The sequence below is a fragment of the Ischnura elegans genome, chromosome 8, assembly GCF_921293095.1.
Source record: "Ischnura elegans chromosome 8, ioIscEleg1.1, whole genome shotgun sequence".
Classification (NCBI taxonomy): domain Eukaryota; kingdom Metazoa; phylum Arthropoda; class Insecta; order Odonata; family Coenagrionidae; genus Ischnura; species Ischnura elegans.
Window position 1 is genome coordinate 104116309 of NC_060253.1, and position 16647 is coordinate 104132955.

Genomic DNA, 16647 nt, shown 5'->3' on the forward strand with positions numbered 1-16647 from the left:
CTAAGTTTTTTTCATTTATGTGCTTCTCCTGCTGTTATTCCTACTTCTCAATATTGTGGATTTGTTGGTTTCCTCAGGGAAAGAAAACCCTGAAGTGATAAACTCAGTGACTGGGAAGGATGAAGCTGGCCAGGCGTCTCGTCTCTGCAAACGCTTCTTCTTCCGACGCTTTCTTCGTCTCATTAACCCTGGACCGGATTCTAGTCATCAGCAGAATGCTGGATCTGAAGATAACTGCACTGCAAAGAGGCCATCAGCAGTTCCTCTGATACCGTTTCCAGAGTGTTTCATGTCCATGCCCCTCCAGTACTCAACAGCCAAAGATGCAATGGCAGACTATCAAGTAAGAAAAATTAAGATGTTTGAAAGAGCCTCTTCAATGGGGCATCAACACTTGAGTTCATGAAGGAAACATAGCAGGTCCTTGGCCGTGAAAAATAATACATAAAATGCTCATTGTAATGTAAGAATAGAATATTCCAAATACTTTGCTGATTCATGGTATTCAATTGTGATTAATTCTCATTCCATGAACTGTCCAATGGTTGTTGAAGTTAGGTATCCTAATATAATTAGTAGTGATGGGTCGATTCCAAAATTTTATCGATTCCGATCCCGATTCCGATTCTGACATTTCGATTCCGATTCTACCGATACCAATTCCATCGATTCTGATGCCATAGGCTCCAAGAAAAATATGACTTAATTCCAGGAAACAAGAAAACCACTTTTAAAAATATTACTCTGTGAAAGAGTCAGTTGACAAAAGCATCTTTCATATCATCACTATGTAATTAAAATATAATAACTAAATTTCAAAACAGAAAATACCTGAAAAGTGGTGTTACATGATAGGTATTACTTTAAAATATTGCCACTCATAATATGTCGACCATATATATGTATCCAAACTACAAGGGAGAGCCCTGAGTACAGAAATTTTCATAGCTGTAATAAAGATTACATACTACATATATGAATCATGTAATATTTGGCCCTTTCAAATTCTCAAGCAGAAAAACCAATTATTCTACATGCTCAGCCAGCAGGTTTTGACGTCTCCATGTTACAGTATTACTGCCAGCAGATAATTGCCTTTTGCTACACACTTGTGTGATTGGACAAGTACTTTCCTACCAAAATTGCAAGATTATGGAGACTTTGGAATTTTTATTAAAAATTATATCAACTATTTTTTTGGATCTTGAATCTTCATGGAATTCAAGTGGACGAAGCGAACGAACTATAGAACTAAACTTTAGTTTTGTAGAGCCAAAAAAATTCTATACTTCTCACGTCATTTAATCAGCGTTAAAATCTCTTGCTTTTTTTAAGTTCAAGAAAGAAACTAAACGCTACAAATGAATATCACATCGGACGGACGCAGTAATAAAAAAGGCTAAAAGAGCCTTGTGGTGTGAAAACTCCCCCTTCCGCGCGACTCACCTTGGCGAAGGTGGAAAGGGAAAAAGGGTATCGGTTGTTGCCTTTCACGGAAACAGTTCATTTTTCTCTCTCTTAATCATGCTGACTTAATCTCTTCACTTTACTTCAATACCCGAGGCATATTTCTTATGCGTGGGATAGTTTCGAAAAATATCCAATCCTTAGCATTTTCACTCGAGTAATGCACTAAATGCTCTAGTCGATCTATAAATAATCCTTATTAACATTCTCAGTTTAGTGTTTGAAGTCAATGAAGACGATTATCCATGCTTTAAATGACGATTTTCAAGACTAATGTTTTAAAAAACTTGAAAAATCGGCCTCGGTTATCGAGCCTTAGAGTTCCGCGGCGTGTATAGCTGAGCCTTGACGCGCGATTGAAAAATCGCTCTTATTTCCTTCGTCGCAGACTTTTTTTCCCAGATTTCTAATTAGTACTCTTTAGAAATCTCTACTTTATATTGTGGTTCAAATTTTCCAATTTATATATTTTTCGTAAACGAAAGATAATGTCTACTTTATGTCAAATTTCACGTGAAAAACGGGTCGGCCATTTTGCGTCGTAAAACCACACAGATGAGAGCCAAAATCTTCAAAAGTCATTGAAAGTATAGGCTAAGCACCAGATTAAAGGAATATTGCGTTTTTTATTCCATAGAACTCATACCAACGCAAAACCACATGGATAAATTCAAAGATTTTTTGAGGAAAAACGATATCTTGCGTGGCATCGAAAAATTGGTCATGTTTGGGCCTCTGTATCTCACTAAAGGTTCGTATATATGTAAAATGGCATATAAATCTATATCTGGTAATGATTTATGATTACTTACGCTAAGTTTCAAGTCTCTATCCCCAAAAAGGTAATTTTGAACTTTATTCCAGCTTTTTCCGATTTCGGACCAGTGTGCGCCGGGTAGGAAGACAATCGGCCGCCGCGGCTGGCGTAAACGCGTAAAGGTATTCGGCGCCCACGTCGACAACTATAGTGTATTTGGCAAGCGGAAACTACCTGGCCAAGGCATTAGAATGACTTATCGGCTTTAAAAACTGCATTATTACATGAGTTTCATGATAGCGCTTCCTGTTGGCAGATTGCTGGACCTACTAGCCTCGAAAGCTCTGCAACCTTAACTACTCGACTCGACATTCGTAATGCTACTCGAAACGCTCAAGTCGAGTACCAACTACTCGATCGACTTGAATTTTCGAGTACTCGCACATCCCTAGAAGATGTGTTTTGTCATTACGATTACGTAGCGCGAAAATTCAAATGACTGTTGGAAACGCGGTCGTATATTTTGTTGTTTGAAGTACTACTGGAATCGGAATCGATTTTTCACCTTGGCAAGTACTCGTTTTCGATTCCGGTTCTTGGTCGAGAATCGAAGAATCGAGGAATCGAACCGACCCATCACTAATAATTAGTGATCTAACTATATTATGTGTGCTCTAAATTAAATCAGGATTAATCTAAAATATTTTAGCATCATAAGGGTTCATTCTGGTCAAGAAAATCTGGGAAAAACTCCCTAGGCACCACAAAAAGACAAAAATCGTGGTTGAATGCGCATGTTATTGGCGCATTATAGTGGTGAGGAAAGTATTTTGTTGCCGTCCTGGCTGGGCAGTGCTTGTTAGAGCTGTCCTGGCCTTACTTGATCATATTTCATAGTATCCTTTCCGGCTCAGGAAGGCTTAAGCCTTTAACAGTTGGCAGTAATTCTGTGAACTGAATGTTGATGATAGTAGTGGTCCCCACTGCTTTAACGATGGCGTTGGGTTTCCCTATTCACCCTCCCTTCCAACCCATACCTCACCCAGGAGGCATCGGCGGGCTCCTAATCAGGCGTCTCTTTCCTTTTTTCCCCTCCCCTCCAACTCCCTCCCAAGCAAATAAGTGCTTGTGAGTGGTACTTGATTCGTACCCTCGTGGCTATAACCTCAAGGAGCCTCTCCATGGCCTTCATCTGCTGTTGATGACAGTATGGTCTCAAAAGCAGATGTATTAGTTGATAACTCTAGTATTTGTATGCGCACCTTTTGCATGCCAGAGCTGTGCCGGTGTCTGGTTAAGCCGCACGGCTTCGCACGGGCTCTTGAATGTCTGTGCCGGACGAGTTGCTATGCCCTCCTTTGGGAGAAGAGCGTCACAGCAACTGCAGTCATACCAATAGCAATCAGTGGCTTGCGGAGGAGTGTGGTATGCCCCACCTGACGTACCATTTTAACCCTTAGGCCGCGGGAACGTTTTTAAACGGTCTGCATGTTGAGTGCGAGGGAAACGTTTTTCAACGTTTGACCACATTTTCTTACCACTGGCAGCCTTTCCTTAAGATTTTATTGCCGTCCTTTCCGCCCAACATAGTGGCAGAGAGCACAAAGGCGTCTTTCGAGGACCCTCACCACAGGGAGCGCTACCCCGATTATCCCTTCTTCGAGAGAGAGAGCTCCCTGCTCTTCACGGCACATTCACGATGAAAACTATTCCAATGAATCCTTGTATTTCCTAGGAATTTATTTATCTTGTCATTGTCCATTAACCGGGGAAACTTATTTGAAAGCATTGGTCTCTCTTTCTTATACTTTTGGTGGTGGGTGGTCCGTCCCTGCGTAATTACCAAGGACATATTATGTTCACGGTCTGTCGTCAGGGGGTAGGGTGGGCAGTCCTGTATTATGAGGGTCCACTACCTGCTAGGCACACGCCTGGGGTCAACGGAAAAATATCTTCCCCACTCATTTTCTTCGCACAGTGGCAGAAAAATTTTGATGCTCCCGCAGCTTAAGGGTTAAGGTACCCCTCACCCGCCATATGCACAAAAATTAATTTCTCCTTTTATTTATCCTCTTGCAATGCTTTTTTTCTATAATTTTGAAATTATTTTGGCTGCATTGACGTTTACTGGGAGTGTCAGATGACACAAGATACGTAAAACGTTCCCTACTGTGGATTTTTAGACGAATTCACCCGTTGGGCCAAAGTGTTTTTCTTTTTCGTTTTGCTTCAATACTTGGATCCTTACTATTTGAGTTTTTATGTGCATTCAGCTATGTGCACCACGTTGGTCACATCATATACATGGCACCAAAGTACCTGTGACCAGTGGCATGCTATGAGAGGCCAAAAGAGTGATTGGTCATGTTGAAAAAGGCAGTGTGGAGATGAAGTAAGCATTTCGGTCATTATGATAGAAGCAGCAGTGAATGTGTTTAAAAAAAAACACCCGCGAAGGAGAATGAAAAATGTCCATTGAAGAAGAAAAAAATGAAAATTTTGGAAACACCCTATTCCCATGAAGATTCACATGTTTTTCTTCAAATAGTGTTCAAGTTCATTAATATAACCATGGACTATGTATTTGTGCATTTAAACTGGTGAAGGTTTTTTTACTTCATGCATGCCAGCAAATTTATTACTTCTTCCTTTTATGCATGCTTTGTTTTTTTGTCTGGATGTAATAAACCAAATACATTTATAATCAATTTTTACTGTAAAAAATGTTTCATTTTTCACAGCAACAGTATGACAGTTCACATCACAAAATTATTAGCCCAAATTAACAGATTTATTTGATTAAATTCCAAGATGATGTTCTCCGTAAATCGTGGCCTCTACTAATGAGGCTGTAAAAATTTCATGTCATGGTCAAGTGGTATAGGAGTACCTTATTCCTCCGAATATAGTCCCCCCCCCCCCTAATTTTGAGGCTTGAGTTTCGGGGAAAAAAAAAAAAAATGGGTTTGAATATAGTCCCCTCCCTTAACTTTTATCATTGGCATTTTTGGAAAAAAAGGGGGGGACTATATTCAGACATATACGGTACTAGATAGATATTGATATCAATGCTATTGTTGGAATTAGCTCTTTCTCTTGCTTGGATTTTAGGCCAGCAATGATGCAAATATACTATATGGGATATAGTGATGTGTTATCTCCTTATTTGTACCTATTCTATGAATAAATAGTGGGGATGGATGGATCCAGGATGTTTTACGGATACAGATCTGGATTTGATCCTTGATTTCTATTAGATCTTCGAGTTTTTTTGTATCCCAATGTATTTTTAATTCCCTGCTATAAGACATTTGGCACTTTGTCGTAAATATCTGGAATAACTTTATTTGAAAACACTTAGCATCCAGGTATTGTGTAACCTGGATTCAGATGAGCATTTACATTTCAAAACCCATAATTCACCACAGTAGAGTATGGCAGGCCATCAATACATACATGTCATTTCAGCAATCAGCTTGTTGATACATTTCGACTGTCTGTCTGAAAAACTAAACTTTTTTTGTCATCAATAAATTGGCTTCTAATCGTTTGCACTCATGAAGATTTCTTTACGATGCATTTAACAACTGAGGATAATGCTGATGAAGACATTGGAATTGGTGGATTCCTGATATTAGGGTTATCAGTCATTGTTGTTGCGTTTGGACATGAAAGTAGGCTTCTATCTTCAGGGAAATTTTCAACTGAATTCAAATTTTCCTCACTCACCTTTCCCCTGAATGTTGTCATTTTGTCATCCCATAATCTCTTGTGTTTCACTTGCTGATTTTTCACAAGGTAGCGCCGGACACTGTTAATTATGTTTACAATAATTTAGACATCGGGTTTGGCGAGTTGGGGGAACTATAACAGTGCAAGACGACCGTTCATCGATAGGAAGGGCTGTGTAGTAGAAGCACTCAAAGGCTAGGAAGAGGGGAGGGAAGGCGCTCCCTCCATCTTTCAAGTGTCAAGGCTACAACGGAAGAACTTGTCCTTCATTGTAATTTTTTGATGGTGTTATTTTCAAGGAAAGCCAGGCGAACTATGTAACTTATGGAGTTCGCTTTTCCCGTCTGTCTTGTTCGAGTGTACTCATGCTACACTTTTTTCTTTGAAAATGGTGCTTTCTGGACAGCATTGAATATTGGTCTTGCCTTGTTGTAACTAGAAAGCTTTAAGTCTATCAGTAAGAGCTCAGAAAACTTAAATAGTGTCAAAAATATGTCGTTTTTGGTCTTATTCTTTTTTGAATCTTGTGCATCCAATTGCTGGAAGCTGTTTTTAGAAACCTTTGGGCGCAATTGGTGACTTCCCTAACATTAGGCAACGAGGAACAGGGAGCATTGATGAGGCAGGCCAATAAAAGTCAGTTGGTGAGATAGGGGAGGGATGAAACACATTTCCATTGTTCTAGTGTGACATGATATTTTCCTTTGAAGATAATGATTATGGTCTGTGTAGTTTTGGAGAGGAGGAAAACTTAAGGCATGGGCCGAGGGTTGACGGAAGACCTAGCCTAATGAGTATGGCAAGCATTGGTGGATGCAAAGAGAGAATTAGAACTCTTTCCACTTCCTCTTATGGAACACTGCATTCACTGAAGCATTAATTTAAAAAATTTTGAATGCAGATTGGATATTTTCTGCAAATTTGGATCCAATTTCATGATCAGGTGAAGTGCATTATACCCGTGGATACATAATTCAATCGCATGTATCCGATCCGACCATCCCCAATGAATTGAATGAATAGTTAAGGTTTAATTGATGTTCGTTTTTTCTCAAAAATCCATTTTTGTTGCCAAGTGTTCTCAAGCTGATTTCTTTTCAGGCTGCCAAGCAGTGCCTTCTGGAAGCATTCCGAAAAGGAGGTTTAGGGACATGGCTTAAGAAACCGATGGAGCAAGACCAGTTTGAGCTCATAGAGGAAGAATTCACATCAGAATCGATTGGAGAGTGATCCAAGTGCCAGTAAATGGGCATGTTACTCTGCTGTTGGCATAATTGCAGACTTCTTGCAAGATGTTTGTTTGCCAATCAGCTTGATCCCCAAAAGAAGTCAGACGAAGTAGTTTTCGTCTTAAAGTTATATTTCCTAGACTTTCTCTTTACTGATTGAAGTTGTTGGAGACCATATGTAATCGCTGGGTAAACATTAGCTACCCCAATTGCATTTCTTTTTCATCGAGTACACATTATATAAGCTTGATTATTCGATTTCAACAGCACATTTCCAAAATTTATATATATATCATATCATTAAGCCACTGTGAAGTCATCACTCTTCAGCATGGTCATGTATACATATTGCTATTTTCACATGCTGTTAAGATCTTTGTCCTATTCAGATGCACTGTGCCACCTACTTCCGCAGGAGTGTGGGGGCATTGTATTTTTTCCATTAATATTTGGGAAAAGTTCGTCAAAAAAATGGAGAGGTCTACTGATATCTATTTGATGGCATAAAGATTATTTCGATCGCTCGTGACGTTGTTTGTGACTTTGTGTAATGAATTGCATTTGCCTGATTGGCCACAAGAAATTATTTATAGCATTCATGCCTTGTGCATGAGGCTCCATCCACAAGAGTTCATTATTGTTTTGTGATGACCTTGTTTTCATCACCTAAGTGCTTTAGGGATACATTTCAATGTATAGGCTGTAAGGAGGGTGATGCTTGGTCAAACAATTGTTTTCAAAGAAGAAGGGTGGTCCATGCAAATGCTTTGTGATTTGAGATGTTAAACACATTACCTCTGGGTGCTTTGGTAATTTTTTGAGCAATTCTTGTTCGTAATTGTGGTGGGAAGCGCCAGGTGTCTACAATATTGTGCCATTGAATTCAAAGGACGAGTGGGACATTTTTAAATGCAATAATTATCCCATATAGGTGTTGAGCAAAACTTTGCAGCATCCTGGTAGCTACAATGTTTTCAGGTCAGTTATGTAGCTAATGTTAATGTTTGGAATTGCAGGATAATGAATGAGTGGTAATACATAATGATGTAGTCAACACTTGTTATTCACTAATGCAAGGACTAGCTTTTAACTCTAGGAAAAAATAGTATTAAATTGTATCCTAAAGGGAGGGGTGACGTGGACCGTGTATCTCATTGGTGTGAGTGGCGTAAGCAGTTGTAAGAAATTTCAATGTCACTTCTCATAGCAGTCAGTGTTGAGAATAATTCAGTGTTTCCAACTGGGAAAATTTCTTAGTGTGGCTCATTCGGAGTAAATATAATTAGCAGCTCCTTCAGAAGAGATATATACATGAATCGGAGAGTTCATTCTCAGAAATCAATGGACTCAGGCGTGCGTGTTGTTGTAAGTAGGCTCAAACGTGCGGTGGCGCATTCGCTGTTTCATGCTCAAAAGAGCTTGTGATGGCTCAGTGGGTTATGGTGAAAAATTTTTAGAAATAATTGACATTTATTAAGAGGTTCCAAACTAGGTTGTGCTATTGGCACTTCCATTAAATTAATTATATTTTTTTATTGCTTATAATAGATGGCAGTAGTCTGCCATAGAAGTAAATTTACTTTTCAATTCTAAACCTTGCTAAATATTCTTCCCATTTTTCATGCTATGGAAAGAAGCATGTTTTGACACTATGATTCTAAAATAGTGTTAAGGTATATTTTTGAACAATAACTAACTAGTGCAAGTGGTACAATATTTTATAATTTCTAAGATCTAAGTGTGCAATACCTTTAAATTTCTGAAGCGAGTACAATAAATAAGATTTGTATTTCATTGACACTAGGCAGATTATGTTTCACAGTAATTTGTATTAATTTTATGATTTTTTCTCTGAATGTTGACAAATTTATTTCTGAATTGGGTCTAAGCTTGTCCATATATTTTAAGCTTGTTTACAGTTTAAAGTTAACGCAGTTGACCCATAATTTAGGGTTTTTTTACTCATTGCACAAATTTTCATATTGTTGATTCTTAAATTATATAATCAGCATTTTTCTCTTGCACACATTACCTCATAGCATTTATAAAAAAAAAGTTTTTATAGGCATAATCCTTTTCGGTCGGTATTTCATCAGTGATATTTATGGTAGTTGAATGCACAAGCAGTAGGGGGGAAATCACATGATTGGTGATGACAGAGCATTTACCGTATTATGATATGCTCTCACCAACTTTAGTGGAGTCAGCAGTGTGGTAGAGTAATGCATCTGCTGCATTTCATATCATCGTTGAGGTGTAGGTAAGGGAGGTAATTGGAATAGCAAGCGATTCTATGCCAGCCACAAAAGTTTATAAATTTTAAATGACCTTTTATTTCCACCGTAAGCGACCTGATGAGTTTATTTCAGTATTATTGATATAATGTTAGTATTTCTCACTTGAGTTAACTTCTCTGTTGTAGCAAAATGTTGTGACACAGATTGTTGAATTACCTTGTTATATGGGTGGAGTAGTGACTCTCATAGGTGATAATTCATGTTTAAGAGTATACTTTGTGTCTCCAGAAGTCCGTTTGTTGTGTAAACAGAGTCGCTAGTTCCTGTGAATCAATGTAAGTTGTAAGATGTGTTCCTGTTGGAACAGATGAGAAAAGTGCCATTTTATAGTTTCCCTTTTTCTTTGTGAAATGATGTAACATCTTGCCACAGAACAATATTTAATTTTGGGTAGAACGGTGTGACATTTGAAGTTGCAAAGGTTTTTTTTTTTGTTTCATGTTGGGCTATTAAGCAAGGAAGAAATGCTTAGCAATCAGCCAGAAAACCTGTGAGACAGGGACAGCAAATTTATCTCCAATAGCATCCGATATATCTTTAAAAAAATTTACTGTTAACATTAACTTAATTCCTCTTGTTGCATTATTCATATTCAAATTTTCTCCCACTCTTTCTCCTGAGGTTATTATTCATGCTGTAAATACCCTGTCCATCGTATATCATGAAAAAAAATCAAAAGAAAAGGTTGAGTCATTTGGACTTGGGGTTTAGTTGAGCATTTAATGTCGTAATAACCTGAAGACTAGTCTTCCTCCACTTTGTCATTTTTAGGAAAATCAGTTTGTATTTTGAGCGTGGTCATTAAGATCCGATCATTTTCTGGTTTTCTTCTTGAAAGTAGTGAAAATAATAAGTATTTGAAAAAAGGTGAGAATCTCTAAGAGAGAAAGCTCATCATTAGAATTACTCCTAAACTTTTGCTCACTGTAAATAGAGGAATAACTTTCCTTTGGGTTAAATGCCCTGCCACTTCTTTGCTTTCAAGATTGAAAATTGTTCTTAAAAGCACTTTTTGCACTAAAAAAATTAATGGCTAAGTAGGGAATAGTTGTTGATTCCTGTTTGTCGAGTCTTAATGCTAACTATTATGTGATATGTTTTTGAAATATTTTTTGTGTACAGTTAGCATTTGATTGTTTTATTTTTCTTACTGTCTCCTCTTGCAAGGTATCTTTCATTAAGATGATTTATTTTCCAAGCTTTTAATTTGTCACTTTCTGTGAATTGAAAAAGGTTTTTGTGGACCCTCAAGATTGCAAGTGCTCTAATCAGCCTATTAAAATTATAAGAGTGATTTATTTCAGGATTCAATATGTAAATAATGCATCCATTCCAGTTAAAATTGTAATTTTTTTTACCTTAGCTACCCAAACGCGAGTTGTAACTTGAAATAAATTCTAATTTCAGCAATAGTTTGATTTACTCTCATTTGGTTATCTGATAGCCTACCTCTGTAATTTCTAGCTCTGAATCTCAAATGCTGTCCAGTAGTAGTACCTCGCTTCTCTTGCGCTATGACCCAAAGAGCGTCTTTCTGCATGTGTCATCCCCACTTCAGTCATTCGATGAAAAAGTTTGAAGTAAGTAATTGACGTATTATTAGTACAAGAGAACATCTAAATTGTATGATTAGACCGAGGCATCAAAGCTACTCCTCCTAAATTCCTACGATAGGGTAGTGTTTATTCCTCTGCAAATCATCTTTGGTCTGCATCTCCTATTGGAGAGAGGCATTTATGTCTTCCTTGTTAATCAATCAATGTGTTGTTAAGACCCACAAACTTTAAAGAATTGCTTGCAGAGATAAATATTTGCCTCTTCCAATATATATACGTTTTCTCGCACACGAGGGTGCTGTAGAGGGAGCCTACTTTCTCTCTGGACAGTCTGGTTAGTTGAGTGCAACGCTGCATAAAGGGCGATTGTGTGGTGGTGGTGGTAGCGTTTCAAAGTTTCCCAGTGAAGGTGCCCTTTACAAAGGTCACTTGACGCACTCCTTTCTATTGAAATCTAGTTGGAATTGGAAGTTCTGGGTGTGGATGGTGGGCGAGCTAATGTGTGGAGGTAAATTATGATAAATGAATGCGGTGTCATATTTTATACTGCGGAGCTTTCAACATGCCGATAAATATTGCTCGGGCAAGGTCGGTAGGGATTAAAACCCTCCAGAATTTGCCTTTCAAGTTTCCCCACCAGCACTTCAGGTTGAACTTCGTTAGTTGGTTTGACAAAAATACCAGTATTCCAATAATAGCTTTTGACGAGCAGAATGAGAATATGACCTATTGAGGGCATATTCCTTTTCTTTCATCTGCATTTTATTGCTGCTATATCAATATATTAAGGTGCATGCATATGATTGAAGGTTTAGTTGATAGGGATATAATTAAATAATGAGATGAAAATAAATACATGAAATTGGAGAAAGAAATGAGGGGATTGGTGAACAAATTCCTTGTGAAGTTGTTTACTAGACATAATGGAATGGTTTCCTTATGGTATATCTTCTAATTGAAATTGATAAAACAATATTTCAAACCTATTTTATAGAAATCAGGAAACATGTGCTAACTTCATGAACTTGATAATTTTCTGTCTGAATCTTATTGTTTCCCTAGCAGGACTTTTTTTTCAATTTAGCTTCTTCTCTTCAGATTCCTTTTGCTTCCGCTGGCTAAGAGGCTGGGATCAATAGTTCAATTTGAACCATTCGTTCACAAATTACCCATCATTAGCGGTGCCCTCTGCTGCAGTTAGTGCATTTAAGAATGTCCGTTGAGTTATGACTCGCTCAGCATCTTGAGTGGCAGAGATATACCCTGCAACTCTGTGCAGTGTCAGAAACCCAGGCTTTGAGCGAAATGGCTGTCGGGAAGAATCGACTTTATATTTTTGTCGAATGTCATTTGTCCAAAGTGGAGCAGCTGTTGCTCAGTCTCTCAAGTGATGACGTGTATGAAGGTGGTAGGTTTGGTTGTCATGCGGTTGATAATCCTTGTCACTTTGATGTACTCAAACCGTGCCAAGTCCTAGCTTTCCTGTAAGTTCTCTGGTGGTACTGCGGTCCACGCCTCTGTAGACAACATAAGGATGTAGCAGAAAGTTACCTCTCTTCCGAAGGATCTTCCAATGATGTACAGGGCAAATTCTAGCTCCACTTCAAATATTTCTGGCATTTGCAGTCCACGTTAAGTTTAGGTTATATTTGATTCCTCTGATGCCATAATGCTAAGCTCATGCACAACGTATGCTTGGTGATGGTGAGACGCTGTGACCAAGTGCTGTGTATATACTAATTACACTCTGGCCACCACTCTGGTTCCACCCATCACCGTTGTGATGGTACTATAAGCCAACAAAGCTTTCACTTGGCGAAAAAATTCTTTGCAATCGCCCCTACCTTAGTGTCATGAGTTGGTCTTTCAGGGAAATTTATGATCTCTGAAGGAAAGCTACGGGAGTATCATGATTGAGAAATACTGCAATTGACAAGAGAAACAGTTGTAATATCTGAATCGAAAACAAGGGACATGAAATTAGTGTCTTGCTTTAATTTTGAATGAAAATTTCTGCCATCGTGTTCTTAAGATCCGCCTCAAAATTTAAAAATACTCTTGAGTATCAAAGCAGCCAGCTTATGATGATAGCGCATGCTTAAAACTAGGGATGAGTCGATTCCACTTTTTTTCGATTCCGATTCCAATTTCGATTCCTTCAAATCGATTCCCGATTCCGATTCCATCGATTCTTACTCCTTCTAACAGGTGGGATTTTGATTTATCTGTAGCATTGCTGTCATTAAAATTTGAGAATTGAATGGAATAAAATAACTAGGGATGGAGAGATCCAGGATTTTTGGAGCCGGATCTTTTGAATCAGATATTTTCGAATCCAAATGAATTTTCAAATTCCTGCCATTAAACAAAGTCATTACTCAAGTTTATTGTGGGTACATACAATTAATAAAATGCTTTTTAGATTTTCATACACATTTTAATATTTTTATGAATTAAAAATCATTTTTATAGGCTTTCAAGTTGTTTTTTTTTAAACATCTTTACATGCTCAGGACCTAAACTGTTACACTTGGGTTTGGAAACGAAAATAGGAAAAATCTTAGGATGAACCACTTACCAGTGGCATAGCGAGAGGACCCCCCCAAAATGTAAAAACACAATTACTTTCCTTCATAAAAGGAAACAAAATATTAAATAATCATGAATTTACGAAAATGGAAAAAAATGAATCTTTGAAAAATGAAGTTTTTTCTATTATGAAGGGTGTTAAAATTAGTTTGAAACCCTCTCCTTTGTACCCTGTTGTTTAAAAATTTCCCCCCCTGGTTTTGAACCCCCCCTTAACAAAATTCCTGGCTACCCCCCTGCCATCGACTGAATTCAAATTTTCCTCACGCACGTTTCCCCCGAATTTTACTTTCTCATTGCATACCGACTTGTGTTTCACCCGAAAATGCTTCAGTATGGTGAGGTGGATTTAGCACCTCCTCGAGATAATTTCACGCCACAGTGCGCGCACATGGCATACATTGGTTCTCCTTATCTCAATAGAAATTTTTATACTCAATGGAATTTTTATCGGTGTATCACTAAATTAAATTGCAACTGCGCAATCATCAACACAACAGTATTAACGTCACGTGCGACGGGGTGCTCAACCGCTCACCATGAGGAAGGGGTGGGTAGCAGAAGTGCGTAAAGGAGAGGTGGAGGGGAAGGAGCAGTGGTGTAGCCAGGAATTTCGTTCGGGGGGGGGGGGGTCCAAAACAAGGGGGGAAAATTTTAGAAAAAACCGGGCACTAAATAATGGGTTTTAAACTAATTTTAACATTTTTACAATCGAAAAAACTTATTTTGTTAAAGAAAAATTTTGTAAATTCCTGATTTTTCAATATTTTGTTTTTGTTTCAATGTTTCGTGAAGGACAATAATTTTGTTTTTATATTTCGGGGAGGGGGGTGGTCCGGACCTTCCCCCTGGATACGCCACTGGGAAGGAGCGCGTAAAGGAGAGGTGGAGAGGAAGGTGCGCGCTCCCTCCGTATTTCAAACAAAGAGGCTACAAATGAGGGAGTCAAGGACGAAGAAGTCAGATCTTGCTTCAGTGACGTCGTTGCCTTCAAAGCGAAGCCGGGCGCGCTATGTGATATATGTAGTTGGCGTTTCCAATCCGTCTCTAATTGTTTGAGGGGTTAATGCTGCGCTTGTTTCTTTGAAAATTGTGCTGTTTGGACAATGTTGCATAGGTATCAGTAAAGTCTAATTGTAGATAGAAAACTGAGTGGCTATCAATTACAGCTGAAAAATAAACAGAAATATCGTCAGGAATGCGTCTCGTTTGGTCTAATTCTTTTTTAATTCTCGTGCATTTCATCTAATTGTCGAAGCTATCGAGATATCTTCGGGCCCAAAAAGCCACTCTCCTAGCATTTGTCGACTAGAAACGGAGAATTGAAGCAGGTAGGCCAAAAACGGTCCGTTGGTGAGACGAGGTAGAGATGAAACACGCTTCAGTTGTTTTCGTGTGATTTGATATTTTCCTTAGAAGACAATGATTTATGGTCCGTGTGATTTCGGCAAAAAAACAACAGAGGCACGGGCTGATAACTCGCTCTCTGCACGTTTTTATTATCATCAGACTTCAGATAACATTCGAAAATAAAAAAATATATTTCGATCTATTATAATTAAAAATTGGTAGTCCAGATGAATTCTCCGAATGTGATTCATAATCGCAATAATTTGATTTGCCGTGACCAGCGGTTAATAAAAGAACGGAAAACGCATGCATTGCTTCACGATCCCGTGTTTTCTAATTTTTTTCTCTGAGTTGCTCATGAACACGAGGCATTTCGGGGTTCTTCGGTTTGTCGCTCTTGCCGTCATTTTCATGTTTCCGAGGCCTCTTTAGGTGTGTTCGTCGCAGCACCCGCGTGCCGGGCGTATTCTCCGCGCGGGCAAGGCTGACACCGCGGCCACTTAGGTATGTAGCAGCCTTCATGCCCCAAACTTATCGTCAATGCTCAAAACATACATCTTCCTGGAATCGATGGAATCGGAATCGACTTTAGGCGATCGATTCTCGATTCCGATTCCGTTCCCGAGAATCGACAGTTGGAATCGACTCATCCATACTTAAAACTGCAATTACATTTATTAATTCAGTTTTTCCAGCGAATGGGAAAATTGAGACCTGTGCTTCAATTTTAAGTCCCATGAATTATTCATGAATTTTTGCTCCGATCTGGAATTTCAAAATCTTTTATTTCAAATTAACTTCACATAAAATTTCACCAGTTCAGCTCCCATTTTCTGGCCTATAATGTGTCAGTCAAAATTTTAAGTGCAGTAGCTGAGAGGAATTTTTACAGCCGTTTCGAAACGTGGAATATCAGGCAAGACCAGGGCAGTTTTCAGGTCATCGTAGGACCTAGGCACTTTCAAAGTCGTAGGCCCTCCCCGACTTCATTTTTAATATTTTTCAAAAATGTACCCACACTTCTTTGTGATTTGAAATCTAAATGAACTTTCCACATTGTTAATTATTCTATGCAGTGATGATGTAGTAATTCCGGTGTTACATCATGCGCTTCGCATTCTTTGTTAATTGTGTGCTTCTTTTTTCTTAAAAATTTTGAAAAAGTTTTAAAGTAAGTTTCCTTTTCTAAACTCAAACTGATGAAAACGTATCTTCGGTCAACGATGGGACAAACGGCTATCCTCCCTGGTATTACTTTCAATTGAAAAGGATTTGATGAGGGAAATTACATTTGAGGACGCCATCAGTGGCGCCAACTCCATGGGACCTGAGGGGGCCCGAGCCCCCTCAAAAATTTGTTATGGGTTTGAGAAAAAATGTGTCAGGCTTGTCGACTTTCCCCGGAGTGTCCAGATATCGAGATTCGAGTTATCAGGGTTCTAATGTTGATCATATGACTCTTCTAAAATTCTTAAAAACTTAAAACTCAATTCTTATAAAATTTCCTGAGGCAAGATCCCTGGTTTGGGCCCCCCAATATTGTTTGTAAGTTGGCACCCCTGGACGCCATATGTGACTTTGCTAAGACAAAGAGCCGAAAAGTTAACATACTGTAATCTACAGCACTGCAGCTTGACTTGCTCAGGTGCTCATCTCACACGGTTATATAT

The 16647-nt window shown here is 38.5% G+C and overlaps 1 protein-coding gene across 5 annotated transcripts in view; it reads left to right on the top strand.

The window, feature by feature from the left end:
* Positions 1-10894, top strand: part of LOC124164361 (double-stranded RNA-specific editase 1-like) — a 99440-nt gene extending 88546 nt beyond the window's left edge. For all 5 annotated transcript variants that reach the window (XM_046541650.1, XM_046541649.1, XM_046541651.1 and 2 more), the window contains 2 exons: positions 78-343; positions 7058-10894. In XM_046541650.1, the coding sequence (XP_046397606.1) occupies positions 78-343; positions 7058-7186 (395 nt within the window). In that variant the 3' untranslated portion in view covers positions 7187-10894. The remainder of the gene's footprint in view (positions 1-77; positions 344-7057) is intronic.
* The last annotated feature ends 5753 nt before the right edge of the window (positions 10895-16647 follow it).